The following is a 17405-nucleotide window of genomic DNA, read 5'->3' on the forward strand; positions in this document are numbered from 1 at the left end:
TTGCTAGATGTTTTGTATGGCAAACTGCCTTAACATCAAGCAAATCCAAACATGAATCAGAATTCATCAGCAAATACTGTAACAATCATGTTGTCTTCTATTTACTTCTTCGTGAAACAAGTTATAATGTCATTGCAAAGCTTGTGCTTCATTTAAAAAAATCTAAATTCCACGTTGAATCTGGGACTGGTCAATTTCTAAAATTACACAGTGCAAAATCATTTTCTCAGTGAATAATTCAAAATGTAGAAAGGAGTGAAGAAAAAGAAGTGCATGTTTATTAGTCCCTATCATTGTAGGGAAATTGTTCCAGCAGTGATGGCAAAATAATGATGTGACATGATTGGCCGTTCACATTTTGGCATTTGGAGGGTTGGTGTTGAATGTTTGAAAAATAAAATCACTCACTATGCGACCCGACTTCTTTATCGCACAGACAATTCCACATATTCCACAGACTAAAAACTGGAAAGAGGAAAAGATGGCTTAGATTTTTAAAATCTTCATACCAATGATTTGTGTGTTGCCACAATTCTTTATATATTATTTCTTACTGCGTTCTCATATTGAATATACTAGAATTTACTGCAACAAAATTTACCACTCTTTAAAGTAAGCTTTATTTGATTATTATAAAGAGAGTTACACTATAATAGATTATGCATGCAGAATATAACATACTAAGGAAAAAGTTTTATTTCTCATTAAGTATGATCCATCGCAATTTCAATAATTTACAAATTTCATATTAAATTACTTGGTAACATATTAAACGTTACTTCTCACAAATTGTAACATGCAATATGTACCTTGTTAAAAGAATCTAACGTGTAATGGATATTACATGTTTTCAACAAGCTGTGTTGTGACACAACAATGTTTGTGCTTGCTAAAAATATAACTGTTCACGACTGCCACTTCTCATCACTCAGCTGACTGCTTTAGCACCAAGTCTGTACTGTCTCTTGGAAACATAAGTTTTCCAGGTGACAGGACGGTGAGTTTGGAAATAAAGTGCTGGGAACATAAAACAGGGTTTATGGCGGGACTGCCCCAGAACACACTCCCGAACTGGGAAAGTTTCTGTGTTGTGGCCTAGGAAGTGAATCAGCTAACTTACATACTTCAGGCCCCAAATGGGGTGATTTTTTGACATTACTGGCACTCTGGCACTGGTCTTGGCACAGGCATGGAACTTGGACTCCCTGCAGCAGAGTGAGAGGAGGCATCTGACGCAGAGGCTCCATGCCACAGAGACAGCCCTCAGAGACAGAAAAAACCTTACTGATAAAGTGTCTCACTCATCTCAAACATTTCTGCCAAAAGGAGTTTTGCTCCTGATCTGAGCCAACTGACTTAGGTTTTCTGAATTTTTCATTTCAATTACCTTGGAGGAAATGCGCACACCTAAGTGTGCTCACAGTGTGTGACCTATTTCAGCAGCACCCACTCTCCTAATGGGACAGTCAATAGGCTCCAGAGTTGCCGGCCCTGTGAAGGGTCTGCAACATCGGGAGCCTATTGACTGTCCTTAATTGGATGCGAAGCAGGGAGGGAGCCAAGGAGGAGGTAACCTCTGAGAAATTTGCTCTGCTGATCCCAGTCCAAGCAAATTCAGGCTCAGGATTTGAACTTGATTATTCTGTTTTTAGAATCCTGAAGCCTATGGAAAAATCCAGTCCTACAGCTCTGCAACCGACCTGCAGTCGAGAGCTGAAAGTCCCTGGGTTAAGGCGTGTTACCTTAAATTATAATGTAAGAAAGATGTCAGGGTTAAAAAGTGATGGAGGTCCTGAGTGCTATAAACTAACATTCTCACTGCCAGTCATAGTATTGTCGTACAGTATAATCCAACACTTCATAGCAGCCAAAGGGTGCAGTTCATATCACTCAGGTACTAAAAATCAGCATCTGAAATCCATTAAAGAAGCATTACATGTATGAAGCTTTGTATTTTGAATTGTCTTTCCACTTTCCAAATAATTTAACAGGATGCCACAACCTCGACAAAATATACTGGAGGATCCCGAATAGTTTGCATCAGACACTCCAAGTTGGAAAACTCAGTCTGTTCCCCACACCACCCCTGAAACAAAATTGGTCCCAACATAATTTATCAAATGCATACAATATGTGAGGCCCTGCTCAATAGATTTAATCTGGTAACACAGCATAAGCCAAACGACGTAGGACTGCGTACAGTTCAGAAATAAGGAATAAGGCAATTACAGTTAGAGCTTACCGCAAAAGCAAAATATTGCAGAGGCTGGAAACCTTAAATTTAAAAGAAAGGATTGAAAATAGGTCAGAGTGGATCTGTGGAGACAAACCATGTTCAGGTTTTAATTCAGTTCGTGACTTCCCCTTCATCGTTTACAGTTTTGTTAACATCGAATACAGTTTCCTGGCTTTTCAATAGGGATGCCAAACGTGGGCTTTATCAAGCACAGAAAGGAAATTCACAACATCCCCGGACCCCGGTTTCCAACTGTCAAGTTTCTGTTTTAACCGAAAGATCCAGGACAATTGGGCGGGAGGTATAAAGCTCTGAAATGTTCGTATCCAGACGGTTTTCGACTTTATTTCCCCAGATGTATTAAGCATCAAAAAATGCAAGTGGTCATTCAAGTCAATCTTAATTACGCGCGGGGCAAAAGTTCACCAGATGCCAATTACGTCTGCAAACAGCAATTTTCACAGCAGACATACAATTTGTGATGCATTCAGCAAGTAGAACTGTTCTGCTGGTTTTGGAGGAAGAAAGTGGGATAACATCAGGGTTGCTTACAAGACCTAGATTCTTTGCGTTCAACTTCAATACATGCAATCCTTTGGCTCATGTTTCATATGGCGTGCACTGACAGGGGACTGCATTACAAACGGTGCACAAGATTTAAGGCTGTCACTTTTTGAAATGATACAGCATTTTACAAAACACAGAAAATGCTAAAGCCTGAAGTTGTTTAGATATGGAATGCAATGTTACAAGCACTCGTGGTTAGCAACTCGATTACGATGTGCAGTTGCAGTATTGCCCCTTGCAAATTCATTTCTGTTTCAATTTTTATAATCCATACCAAAACTGTAAGTGATGAATTCAGAGGGTTTCGGAGATAGGGCTGGACAATGGGACTAAGTGGGTACCTCTTTCGGTGGTCGAATGGCCTCCTTTCGTACTTCAAAACCTTAACGGACTCTCCACTGCTCTACCTAACTATCTTTGATGCATGATCATGTACTGCCCGAGATACACAAAGCATTCACCGATTCTGAACGCAGTCAAGAAATGCAAGAGAAACAGTTTGCAACGTACACAAACCCCGCTCCATACCGGTGAGGAGTCCCCGAGGTGGAGTTCTTGAGCACGGCTCCTCCCGATGCTGACTGCACCCAGAGCCACGCTGGTGATGCCGAAGCCTATTTCCAGCGCAGAGAGCACGAAGAGACTTCCAATGATCTGTCCGCGGGTGCACATGGTGCTCCCACCAGCATTCTCTCAGGAAATACTAACCAACACGCCTGACACAAATCTTTCTCCCAATTATATATTGTTTGAAAAAGCCTCCATTGACATCAACATTCCTGGTCTGAATGAAAGACGGCGCGCACAGCTAGCTAAGGTTAAAGTAATTTCATTCACTGGTTCTGAAGTACAAGGAGTCTTGTTACAGTGGGAGCTGTCTGCCTGCGTGCTGTACTGGGTTACGGCTAAGTCAGATATCACCTTTGTCCCAGGAGAGCCGTACGGCGCTAGTCTTTCGCATTGCAACCGTGACCTCACTGCTACTTCAACACAGACAGCGTTTCGGTCCGGCCAGTCAGTTCAAATAACAATCGCTGACACTGTCTGCTTCCCTCAACTGCATTCACCGAAGCCAGCTCACAAGCTGAGAACATGAATGCGACCTGACAGCCTGATTGGTCGGACGGATGGCAAAGCTACAGTGGCAATAGCAGGACTCTTGTTAAAAAAAAACAGCAACACGCACGTTATTTAAGCACACTTCCCGTGTTCAATTTTTCCGAGTTGAACCGAAGTCTTCTTAAATCGTCTCCATCGCATACAGAACTAGTAACATAAAAGCTGTCTATTTCCATTTCGTTAACATCACCTCCACCTTGACCTCACTTTTGCACTCAGATCAGGCGATTTCACCTGTCATTGCTGGGGGGAGGGGGTTGATCTGCAAATTAGTTTTAAGAATAACATAGAATACTTGCCATTTAGAGGACATCTAGTTTTAGGACGTACAATAACATTGTCCAAATTTCATAACTACACAGTGTGGCTGCTTTGGACCGAAGGCAAAACTAAACAGAAAAGAACATACAGACTATCAGTGAATACTGTAACGTTCATTTGAATATACTTTAGTACAAAAGTTCGGTGTCACGTAAACTTTCTACAACCATGAAGGTGAAGAAGTGTACACACTACCCTTGATCTCAATCTGGAGAAGCTAGGTCGAATCTTCCTGTCATGATAGGCAAATCAAGATGGAGGTGGGCAGGGGACATGTGAGGAAGGCTTGTCCCCAACTCTGATCATGACTGGTGCAGAAAACAGGTGCACAATATGATGATCCCATATGCAGCATTCCTAACAGTGTGGGCTCCACTGTGGGCACTGGCATCTTAGGTTGTCTGCAATTTTCATGAAGTGGGGCAAGATTCTGAAAGCAACTTTGCTGATGGCAGCTTAGGGATGTTATCAATAATGGGAAGGGCAAAACCAATTCTGGAGTCAGAAATGTTTCCGAGGTAAAATCAAAAAGCACTGAAAACATCCCATGTCAGAATGTAAAGCTGCGTGGAAAGCTAAACATGTTTTCAATGCAGTGGTTAAAGATGGCGCTTCGCTCTTGAAAGGTGAGTAACCATTACAATTATTGCATTGTGGAATTGGAAAAAGTGTTCAGATGTATTAGAGTGCATTACCTAATGGGTAAAGTGTTCTCTACGTGAACAGTATTGATATTCAGATTGGACTGTGCCAGTTATCTCTGCTGATTTAATCTTCCCACTGAACAACAGTTCAAATGTTCGTTCTCTTGCTTTTAAGTTGAAAGAAATGGTTGAAGCCTTTAAATGACATTTTAAAAAGCATGTAATTGTTTGTGAAGGCTTCTTTATAATTGTGCTGTAGACTCCCATTCTGGTTGTCATAAAGAGTTCAAAATTGCACTATTGGATTCACTTTAGCAGGAATTGTTGACACAGCCATCAAAGGAATCACAAATTTATTTATCTTGACAGTTTTATAACTACTTCATTAGATTGTACTTTTGAAATGGTTTTTGTATAACTGTTCATTTGTCTGGGTAGCTTCATGAAAATCCCAAAGAATTCCCACTGTTCATCTGGGGATCAAGAGCACATAGCATTGTAGCTTCTTGGTGGATATAAATCAGGGAGCATAAAGGTGTATAAGGCCTGGCCGCAGCAGTATGAGGGTGAATAAGCATGGAGACTTGTTGATTTAATGAGTTGTGTGCAAATAATTTCAAGTTGCTTATGGTAGTTAAGATAGCACAAGGATGAGATGAAAAAACATGACAAGTATGGCAGTGAAAGAGGCATGTAAGTCATGGACATAGGGACACCAAGGACAGTGTTACTCAAAGATTTTGCACTTTTTTTCTGGATATTTCATAAATAGAGACAGTGAAATTTAAAAACTGCCCCTAGTTAAATGCATTTTTAAAAATGTACAAAGAGCGAATTATCTTGTTTTTTTAGATTCATTTGAATCTCTATGACAGGAATCAAGAATATTTTTCTTCCTTCAATATAATTATTGTCAATATCACAAGTTTTTGTATTAAAAGCAATTCACACCTTGGAATTATGAACTGTACATGGAGGAGGAGCATCTCTGCAATGTTGTATTACTCAGTAACCTGGTCAAGGAAGACTTAAAACAAAGTAAATTGAAAAAAAAATGCATGTTTTGTTGTTTCAACAGTTACAACTTTGCCTGAGATTTCTTGAAGAATGGATCCTCTTTTTACCAGGATCTGTTCCTGGCGCACTGTAACATGCCTATATCATGGACATGAACCTAATGCTGCTGACAAATGAGGTGAGACTGTGAGTTTTTTGGTGGATGATATCATCTTTTCAGTTCCGTGTTTTCTCAAGAAACCTGCATGGAGTGCGGTTTTCAATGAAAGAGGAACCACCCCACGGAAGTAATAATTCTCAAAGCTTCAAACATTTCAGTCAACAGCTTTTTGCTAACCTTTGTAAAGGAAAACCAGCCCAAGAAATTCAGTCTTTGGGCTGAATCTTGCTTTGTTGTTAAGGGCCATTTGTGGTGAGTTCTTAGAGGGTTTTTCATTGTGAGGCCAGCATGATTTTTCACATTACTTTACAAAATTTACCTCAGTAACTACCTACCCTGTTGCTTTGGCACTCCCTGTTGTTTGATTGCAGCCCCATCTAACCAGACGCCATTCCTGAAATAACTCGCCATTGCTGGGATACCCCAAAGCCATTGCCAACAGCATCTTTAAAAGAGTGCTGAATGCTCAGACAAGAACTTTCTTCCACCATTCCTGACATTTGCCCTGGACATAGCAAACAGGAGAAATTTGACAGCCCACTTTGTGAGTAGGGATCTGAAGGTCCTGTTGGGTGGGCTGGTGTGCAATGGGATGTCGTCTAACCCCTGGGCCACCTGTGGTGCCACAAGCAGGGTCCTGAAGAAGGATTTCCTGGTTTCAGCCTGAAACATTGAATTTTCTTCTCCTCCGATGCTTTCTGACCTGCTGTGCTTTTCCAGCTCCACTTTTATTGACTCTTGTCGCATGCTCAGTTTAATCTCAGCCATCCAGACAAATGTGCAGCAATATAGGAGATAAGTCAACATCCTTCTCCATTCCACCAGCATAAGTGCTATGTCTTCTCTCCGCTCAATCCCGTTCACTCCATCTGATTTACTTTAGCCACCTCCCAGCAATGTTCATACTCCACCACTCTCACTATTGCCTGCAATATTTTTCTTCACTTGCCACCACCCACCACAGCCCCGGCACAACTAACCATTTATGGCCTCTGCACTGCCCACACACTCTTTCAGGATTCAGCCTGACCCACACCAATGGTACTGATTATGCTACCCATTTTCGACTCCCTTAACAGCTGGGATTCTCATTCCAGGAAAAAAAAACCCTAAGAGACCAGAAAAGAACTAAGAAGGGTGGTGGGCTTTTTGGTATTTGGTCCCTCACCTTTTATGTGGAGACCATCATGACACTGACTGTCAATAGACAATAGGTGCAGGAGTAGGCCATTCGGCCCATTGAGCCAGCACCACCATTCATTATGATCATGGCTGATCATCCACAATCAGTATCCTGTTCCTGCCTTATCCCCATAACCCTTGATTCCACTATCTTTAAGAGCTCTATTCGTCTCTTTGTTGAAAGTATTCAGAGACTTGGCCTCCACTGCCTTCTGGGGCAGAGCATTCCATAGATGTCCCAAGCAGCTGACTGACTACACCCAAGCCTGATATCAGAGGCTGCCATTGACTTCTCGTGATGGGACCCTCCCAGCAAAGACCATCTCCCATGACTTGCCTGAAGATTTCTGACAACAATTGACAGTCGTCCTGGCTTTGTGTCTGCACCAAATGATGAGGCAACGTAGCAGTACAGTGAGCCTGGTCGCACTTTCAGGGAGCAAAGTGCAAAAAGGCAAAGCAAGGCACTGCAAGTCAGGATGCTGTATGTATTCAGGTAGGCTCAGAGTGTGTGAAGAGCCTGGAAATACACTCCAGTCTTGAGGTGGCTGTACGTCCCTGAATGTACGATGTCCTTGCAGTAGCATGATAGTTGCTGGTGCAATTTGAAATTCAACACTGAAGTGCAGAAGCAACCTGAAAGAAGAACAGGGATATGCCATGAGGGTTCATAGGTACTGACATTTGTTAGATGCTGATGCCCATGGACGTGGACTATGTGTGGCTAATGTTCAGCGAGTGCCTTGAGTTGTTCATGCTCAGTACCCAACATATAGGCCCTTTGACACAAGTGCAAACTGGAATTGCCAGATACCTGCTCTGACTTCCATGATGAGAACTTTTGATGTATACCATGTTCCATGCATTTGTATTATAGAAACTGAATATTAATGGAGTGAGTTGTGTCATTCATAAGGCACTTAAGAAACTATAATTCCCCTCAGTTGACGACTTGCTGCTGCCTTTTGAGGAACTTGTTACCCTGCTTGGGAGATGCGTAAAAGACGCAATAACTTACTTCTGATGTCAAGATAGGCCTCAACTAACTTCTCATGTGGTTTTGCCACAAATCTGCCCATTACACATGTCATTCAAACCCCTACTCACTGATTGCTGAATCATCAAGGAAATTTTATGACATGAACAAGCAATTTACCAGGTAGCTAAGAGAATGATGTCCACACTTTGCCTATTTCAGTACAATAAATTATTAATACAATGGCAATCTGACTTTTGATCAAGAATCCATTTGTTATCTTCTGAAGAATGCCTTCACTTAAAACATCAGGACTATATCTGAATAGCAGTTTTAGGATTATTTCCTACATGTTTTACAATTTGGTTTTACTTTGTTGCAGTGAAAGAAAATTTCAGTTGAAAATCTTTTCCGTGTGATGAATCAAAGACTTAAACATTCTGCCTAAACTTTTTTTTAAACAGAATGTGTTAGGTGGAAGTTACAAGTCATAGATTCATTTCACTTGTATCTGAGTGTGCTTGAGATGATGTAAAATGTACCCAATATCTTCAGCAATTAGAAAGAAAAGCAAATTGAAAATTATGCTGACAAAATAATAAGTTGCAAGTTAAAAAGGTAATGCTCAATGATATTGCTGTAAGTATTATACACTGATGCACACTACATCCAGGAAGATATGGGGACACGCTGTGCAGAAATTGTTTATTTCTGAAACAGCATTTTATGTGTTTTGCAGATAAATATATTGTACTATTTAATGGTAATTTTAGAAGTGAACACATAACATATAAGTCAAATGAAGTTTCCTTTTCCAAAATATTGATATTTGTTACTTCGCCATTTTATTTGACACGTTTTGCTCTGCTTAGTAGCAGAATTTATTCTACTATTCCTTGTGGAAGACAGTAAAAACCATTGAACTGAGTAACAAACTGCACTATTGACTCGTGTGTTGAGGTACTTATCTGTTAGTGTATTACTTTATTTCAAAACGTCTTCCTGTGGTCCCCACCAAATCTTTGTAAATATCTCTTTGAATAATTGTCCGATCATCAGTTTAGCGTAACAGGTTTGTGATCAAAACAAACTGGGCTTGTTATCAACATACTTTCTTTTCATTTCTTGACAAATTATTCAGACAAGAAATAAGGCATGTAAGTCTTTTTCTTATAACCTCCACAGTGTCTTCTCTTTATCAGAAGGCGGCTGCTTATATTATCTTCTAGGCCCGAAACGTCAGCTTTTGTGCTCCTGAGATGCTGCTTGGCCTGCTGTGTTCATCCAGCTTCACACTTTGTTATATTACCTTGCATGATTTGTTTGCCTGTGCTCTTTTTTCCCGTTCTCTACAGAAAAGAGGTTCAGTTCAAGTTTGCAAACATAAGACTTACAGAAAGTATAAGACCCAAAGAAATAGGAGCAAGATTGGACTACATGGCTTATTGAGTATGCTGCACCATTCAATTTGATTAATGGTAGACAGTGGGCTTTAACTTCATTTTCCTGCTTGCTCTCCAAATCCCTTCATTCCCAGAGAGACCAAAAGTATGCCTATTTCAGCCTTAAATATTGTCAATGATGGCTCAACCGCAACCATCTTTCAGAGTTTCACAACAATTTGAGTGAAGAAATGCTTCTTCAGCTGAGTCCTAAATGATTAATTTCTTAGTCTGAAGGTCTACTCTTTATTTCTCTAGATTCCCCCGGTAGGAGAAAGAACATCTCACTGTAAAGGCACTTCACAATCTGGAATGTTTTAATGGGAACAACTTTCATTTATCAAACTCCTGATTTACTCAGCCTCTCATCATAAAACAACCCTGCCATCCCAGAGACCAGATCACCTGGAGTACAGGTACTATATCCTTCCTTAAAAATGGACACCAAATTTACACACAGTATTCTGGGTGCAGTCTCACTGAAGCCTTGTACAAATGTAACTGCAGTTGCTTCTAGATACTCTCACCAGGATTCTTCTATACTGGCACAACGTGCTCATATGTAATTGCCAACTTCACACATCCACTGTAACTGATCTGCAACCATTCTGACATCCATCATCCAACTATGCCTAGCTTCTTCGGCTGTGCTCCACTTTGCTTTCTAGGAAAGATTTTTTGTAGCTTTTCATCTCTGATCAAATGGCCAAATGTAGACTTTTTATTTTTTAGGATGGCTTTTTAAAGATTTACTTAGGAATAACAACAGAGGGCAACAAAAAAAGAAAGAAATAAGGAGGTAGAAGATTAAATATGAGGGTAAGCAACCAGTAATATAAATGAAGATTGCAAGAGTTTAATTAGATATTTAAAGGCCAAAATAGAGGCAAAAGTGGATATTGGACTACTGGAAAATGACGCTGGAGAGATAGCAGTACGGAACAAAGAAATGGCTGAGGAACTGAATAATTACTTTGTGTCAATCTTCACAGTGGAAGACACGAGTAGTATCCCAAACATTCAAGAGAGTCAGGGGACAGAGCTGAGTATGGTGGCCATCACCAAGGAGAAGGTGCTAGAAAAACTGATTGGCCTGAAGGTGAATAAATCAACCAGGACCAGACGCTTGAACCCCAAAGTTCTTAAGGAGGTAGCTGAAGAGATAGTGGAAGCGTTAGTGGTGATCTTTCAGGAATCACTAGAATAGAGAGGGTGCTTGAGGACTGCAATATTGTTAACGTGACACCCCTGTTTAAAAAGGGAGTAAGGCAAAAGACTGAACATTACAGGCCGATTAGCCGAACCTCGGTCATGGGTAAGATCTTAGAGTCCATTGTGAAGGATAAGATTTCTGCATATTTGGAAGTGTATGGTAGCATAGGGCAAAGTCAGCATAGTTTCATCAAGGGGAGGTCATGCCTGACAAATCTGCGAGAATTCTTTGAGGAAATAATGAGCAGGTTAGACCAAGGAGAGCCAATGGATGTTATCTACCTGGACTTCAAGAAGGCCTTTTACAAGGTGCCACACCAGAGGCTGCTGAGTAAGATCAGGGCCCATGGTGTTAGATGCAAGCTACTAGCATGGATAGTGAAGAGTCGCTTACGAATCTCCGAAGTATCTGACTGCACTACCAAAGCCGGCAGCACATTCCACATGCCCACCACTTTCTGTGTAAAGAAACTACTTCTGACATTTCCCCTATACCCTCCTCTAATCACCTTAAAGTTATGCCCCCTCGTAATCGTCATCTCTGCCTTGGGAAAATATTTCTGACTATCCACTCCATCTATGCCTCTCATCATCTTGTACAGCTCTAACAAGTCACCTCTCATTCTTCTTCGCTCCCTCAACCTTTCCTCATAAGACCTGCCCTCCAGTCCAGGCAGCATTCTGGTAAATCTCCTCTTCACCCTCTCTAAAGCTTCTACATCCTTCCTATAACAAAGCAACCAGAAGTGAACACGATATCCCAAGTGTGGTCTAACCAGGGTTTTATACAGCTGCAGCAGAACCCCGCAGCTCTTAAACTAAATTCCCCCGCCAATGAAGGCCAACACACCAAATGCTTTCTTTACAACCCTATCAGCTTAGGTAGCAACTTTGAGAGATCTTCAAGAGAGACCCCAAGATCTCTCAGTTCCTCCACACTGCCAAGAATCCTGCCATTATCCCTGTACTCTACATTCAAATTTGACCTTCCAAAATGAATCACTTCACACTTTTCTGGGTTAAATTCCATCTGCCACTTCTTTACCCAGCTCTGCATCCTGTCAATGTCCTGTTTCAACCTACAACAGCCCTCCACACTATCCACAACTCCACCAACCTTTGTGTCATCGGCAAACTTACGAACCCACCCTTCCACTTCCTCATCCAAGTCATTTATAAAGATCAAAAACAGCAGAAGTCACAGAACAGATCCCTGCAGAACACCGTGGTGACTGTGCTCCAAGCAGAATACTTTCCATATACTACCACCCTCTGTCTTCTATTGGACAGCCAGTTTTGTATCCAGACAGCCAAATTTCCCTGAATCCCATGCCTCCTTACTTTCTGAATGAGCCTACCATGGGGAACAGTGTGAAATGCTTTGCTAAAATCCATATACACCACATCCACTGCTCTCCCTTCATCAATGTGTTTTATTACATCCTCAAAGCATTCAGTAAGGCTTGTGAGGCATGACCTGCCCCTCACAAAGCAATACTGACTATTTCTAATCAAACTGTTCTTTTCCAAATAATCAGAAATACTGTCTCTCAGAATCCTCTCCAATAATGCCCCCACCACAGAAGAAAGACTGACTGGTCTGTAATTCCTAGGATTATCCCTATTCCCTTTCTTGAACAAGGGAATGACATGTGCCACCCTCCAATTATCTGGTACTACTCCAGTAGACAGTGAGGACACAAAGATCATTGCCAACAGAGCAGCAATCTCTTCCCTTATTTCCAGTAATAACTTTTGGTATATTCCATCTGTCCCAGGGGACTTATCTATTCTCGACTTTTTCAAAATTTCTAGCACATCCTCCTTCCTAACACCAACCTGTTCGAGCATATCAGCCTGTTTCATGCTGTCCTCCCAAACACCAAGGTCCGTATCACTGTTGAATACTGAAGTAAAGTATTCATTAAAGACCTCCCCTACCTCCTCTGACTCTGTGCACAAGTTTCCTCCACTAACCCTGATTGGCCCTACCCTCATTCTGGCCATCGTCTTGTTCCTCATGTAACCCTTTCTAGCTCTCCTAAGTCCATTCTTCAGTTCCTTCCTGGCTACTGTGTAGACCTCGAGAGCCCTGTCCGATCCTTGCTCCCTCAACTTTAAGTAAGCTTCCTTCTTCCTCTTGACGAGGTGTTCCATGTGCCTTATCATTCAAGGTTCCTTCACCATACCATCCCTTCCTTACCTCAGAGGGACAAGACTATCCAGTACCTGTAGCAACTGCTCCCTAAACAACCTCCACATTTCTGTTGTGCATTTCTCTGAGAACATCTGATCCCAATTTATGCTGCCCAGTTCTTGCCCAGTAGTCAGAAGAATCGCGGTATGGACTATTTTCTAAATGGGGAGAAAATTCAGAAGTCTGACGTGCAAAGGACTTGGGAGTTCTAGTCCAGGATACTCTCAAGGTAAACTTGCAGGTTAAGTCAGTAGTCAGGAAGGCAAATGCAATGTTGGCATTTATTTTGAGAGGACTTGAATATAAAAGCAGGGATGTACTTCCAAAGCCCTATAAGGCTCTGGTTAGGCCACATTTGGAGTATTGAGCGCAGTTTTGGGCCCCATATCTCAGGAAAGTTGTACTGGCCCTTAAGCAGGTTCAAAGGAGGTTCACGAGAATATTCACAGGAATGGAAAGCTTAACGTATAACGAACGTTTGAGGATTCTGGGTCTATACTCATTCGAGTTGAGAAAGATGGGGGAGATCTAATTGAAACTTACAGAATACTGAACAGTCTGGACAGAATGGACATTGGGAGGATGTTTCCATTGGTCAGAGAGACTAGGACCTGAAGGCATGGCCTTAGAGGCCAGGGAAGACCTTTCAGAACAGAGAGAAACTGCTTTAGCCAGAGAGTGGTGAATCTGTGAAGTTCATTACCACAAATGGCTGTGAAGGCCAGGTCATTGAGTATATTTAAGGTGGAGATAGATGTGTGGTTGATTGTCAAGGAGATCAACGGTTACAGGGAGAAAGTGGGAGAATGGGGTTGAGAAACTTATCAGCCATGACTTAATGGAGGAACAGACTTGGTTGGCTGAATAGCCTAACCTCTGCTTCAGTGTCTCATAGTCTTAGGTCTTCAGTCTTCATCTCTTTCATCAGCCTTCACAGTGGAAAGCTTGGTATATCCCAGCTTACCAGAATTTCAAGAGATTCGGAGACAGAGATCAGTGTGGTGAGAGAAGGTGGGAAGCTGAAAGCTCTGAAGGTGGATAAATAAATCAGGACCAGAGTACTGGAAAATGGCTAAGGGAGCAGATAAGTGGGCGACAGAATTCGGGAAATTACTAAGCGGTTTGCTTGACTTCAGTCACTGTTAAGATTTGCAGGTGCTTGTAAGTGCATGGTAAAATAGAGCTGAATCAGCATGATTTTGTCAAGGGGAGACCATGTGTGACAAATCTGTTAGAATTCTTCGAGGAGGTGACAAGCAAGTAAAACAAAAGGGAACTGGTGGACGTGATCTATTTAGATTTCCAGAAGGCCTTTGATAAGCTGCTAAATAAGATTAGAGCCCATGGTGTTACGAGTAAGGCCCTGGCATGGATAGAGGATTAGCTGACTGGCAGAGGCAGGCTGTTGGAATAAAAAGGGTCTTTTTCCGGGATGGAGGCAGTGACTAGGAGAGCTGTGTTGGGGTCGGCGTGGGGACCACAATTATTCACATTGCATATTAATTATCTGGATGAAGTAACTGAGGACGTTGTTGCTAGGTTTGCAGATGAAACTAAAAAGTGGTGGGCCAGGTACTGCTGAGGAAGCAGTGAGGCTGCAGAGGGACTGGACAGACTAGGAGAGTGATAAAGAAGTGGCTGATGGAATACAATATGAGGAAAGTGTGAGGTAATACATTTTGGAAGAATAAAGACTTAAACTATTTGCTAAAAGACTTCAGAAACCTTCAGTTCAAAGGGACCAAAATCTGAGTTCAGTCTTAAGGTTAACATGTAGGATCATTTGGCAGTTAGAATGGCAAATGCAATGTTATCATTCATTTCAAAAGAGCTTGAAAACAAGAACAAAGATGTACTACTTAAGCTGTATCGGGCTCTGGTCAGACCACATTTGGAATAGTGTTTGGATCCCATTGGTAAGGAAAATGTACTGGCCTTGGAGGAGGTCACAAGAAAGATCCCTGGAATGAAAGGCTTGGCATACGAGGAGCAGTTGAAGTCTTTGGGTCTGTTGTCAATGAGTTCAGAAGGAAGAGGAGAGGGGCGGATCTCATCGAAACTGACAGAATACTGAAAGCCCAATAGAGTGGACTTTGGGAAGATGTTTCCACTGGGAGGGACTAGGATGTGAGTGCATCGGGTCAGAATGAATGGACAACCCGTTAGAACTGGGATGAGGAGGCATTTCTTCAGCCAGAGTGGCTAATCTGTGGAATTTATTGCTGCAGATGGCTGTTGAGGCCAAGCCATTGAGTGTATTTCAGACAGAGGTGATAAGTTCATGATTAGTAAGGGAATTACAGAGAATGGGATTGAGAAACATATCAGCTATGATCAAATGGCAGAACGGAAGTGATGGGCCAAACGGCTTAATTTTTCGCAGGTATCTTATATTCTTTGGCTATTTCAACTCTAGTTTTAAATTTTGCAATATGTCTGCCATCTTGTGGGGTTTTAATTTGTCCTAAGCAGACAAACCTATTTATTTATTCCAATGTGAAACTATTCACTTCAATCCTCATTATAGTCTCTTCCAAAATATTCCTTTTAACTGCTAGAATTTAGGTCTTTTTGGTTTTCACACTTCATCTATTTTTCCAAATTTCTAGATGTTATTTGATCAACAAAAGTTTGAAGGACTTTTGATTCTATACGTAGTATTGTGTTACCAGAATTCTGCATGTTTATGGCCTTGCTTCCAATCTTTACACCTTAAATATACTTGAATCACTGAATATTTGTTTTCTGTGTGGATTAAATAATGTTGGCAATAGTTCACAGGTTTATCATAGTCCTCTTTTCATTTGAAAAATATCTGATTGTTGCTTTTCTAGCCATGTGCTCACTATTTGGTCAAAGAATAGACTCTGGATAAATCTCATCTCTTCGCTATCAATGTCATGGTTCAGTGAAATGTCTGTTAGGTTTTAGTAATAAACACAATTGAATGTTTTGTTGTGTTCTACAAAGTGAGAGTATTGTTCTGCTTTACTGCTAAATATTTCACAAAGGTCAGACTCAGGTTAATTTTTTTTCCCTATTCCAGGTCTAAATCTGAACTGTGTTTCACTCAAGATAATAAAATGTGAGGCTGGATGAACACAGCAGGCCAAGCAGCATCTCAGGAGCACAAAAGCTGATGTTTCGGGCCTAGACCCTTCATCAGAGAGGGGGATGGGGGGAGGGAACTGGAATAAATAGGGAGAGAGGGGGAGGCGGACCGAAGATGGAGAGCAAAGAAGATAGGTGGAGAGGGTGTAGGTGGGGAGGTAGGGAGGGGATAGGTCAGTCCAGGGAAGACGGACAGGTCAAGGAGGTGGGATGAGGTTAGTAGGTAGCTGGGGGTGCGGCTGGGGGTGGGAGGAAGGGATGGGTGAGAGGAAGAACCGGTTAGGGAGGCAGAGACAGGTTGGACTGGTTTTGGGATGCAGTGGGTGGGGGGGAAGAGCTGGGCTGGTTGTGTGGTGCAGTGGGGGGAGGGGATGAACTGGGCTGGTTTAGGGATGCAGTGGGGGAAGGGGAGATTTTGAAACTGGTGAAGTCCACATTGATACCATATGGCTGCAGGGTTCCCAGGCGGAATATGAGTTGCTGTTCCTGCAACCTTCGGGTGGCATCATTGTGGCAGTGCAGGAGGCCCATGATGGACATGTCATCAAGAGAATGGGAGGGGGAGTGGAAATGGTTTGCGACTGGGAGGTGCAGTTGTTTGTTGCGAACTGAGCGGAGGTGTTCTGCAAAGCGGTCCCCAAGCCTCCGCTTGGTTTCCCCAATGTAGAGAAAGCCGCACCGGGTACAGTGGATGCAGTATACCACATTGGCAGATGTGCAGGTGAACCTCTGCTTAATGTGGAATGTCATCTTGGGGCCTGGGATGGGGGTGAGGGAGGAGGTGTGGGGACAAGTGTAGCATTTCCTGCGGTTGCAGGGGAAGGTGCCGGGTGTGGTGGGGTTGGAGGGCAGTGTGGAGCGAACAAGGGAGTCACGGAGAGAGTGGTCTCTCCGGAAAGCAGACAGGGGTGGGGATGGAAAAATGTCTTGGGTGGTGGGGTCGGATTGTAAATGGCGGAAGTGTCGGAGGATAATGCGTTGTATCCGGAGGTTGGTAGGGTGGTGTGTGAGAACGAGGGGGATCCTCTTGGGGCGGTTGTGGCGGGGGCGGGGTGTGAGGGATGTGTCGCGGGAAATGCGGGAGACGCGGTCAAGGGCGTTCTCAATCACCGTGGGGGGGAAGTTGCGGTCCAACTTCCCCCCCACGGTGATTGAGAACGCCCTTGACCGCGTCTCCCGCATTTCCCGCGACACATCCCTCACACCCCGCCCCCGCCACAA

General features: G+C 42.6%; 1 protein-coding gene across 5 annotated transcripts in view; it reads right to left on the reverse strand.

Annotated features, from left to right (window-relative positions):
- LOC125467228 (transmembrane protein 196) overlaps positions 1-3880 on the reverse strand; it is a 67128-nt gene extending 63248 nt beyond the window's left edge. For 4 of the 5 annotated variants that reach the window (XR_009443134.1, XM_048562804.2, XM_048562795.2 and 1 more), the window contains exons 1-2: positions 3314-3880; positions 409-465 (exon numbers count right to left, since the gene is read on the reverse strand). Coding sequence is in view for 3 of the 5 variants with exons in the window: in XM_048562804.2 (XP_048418761.1) it covers positions 409-465; positions 3314-3475 (219 nt within the window). In the remaining 2 variants the exon portion in view is untranslated. Of the gene's footprint in view, positions 1-408; positions 466-2242; positions 2275-3313 lie in introns of all 5 variants that reach the window. The other variant, XM_059641713.1, reaches the window with a different exon arrangement.
- Between the last annotated feature and the right edge of the window lie 13525 nt (positions 3881-17405).

This window comes from Stegostoma tigrinum, chromosome 2 (genome assembly GCF_030684315.1).
Source record: "Stegostoma tigrinum isolate sSteTig4 chromosome 2, sSteTig4.hap1, whole genome shotgun sequence".
NCBI lineage: Eukaryota > Metazoa > Chordata > Chondrichthyes > Orectolobiformes > Stegostomatidae > Stegostoma > Stegostoma tigrinum.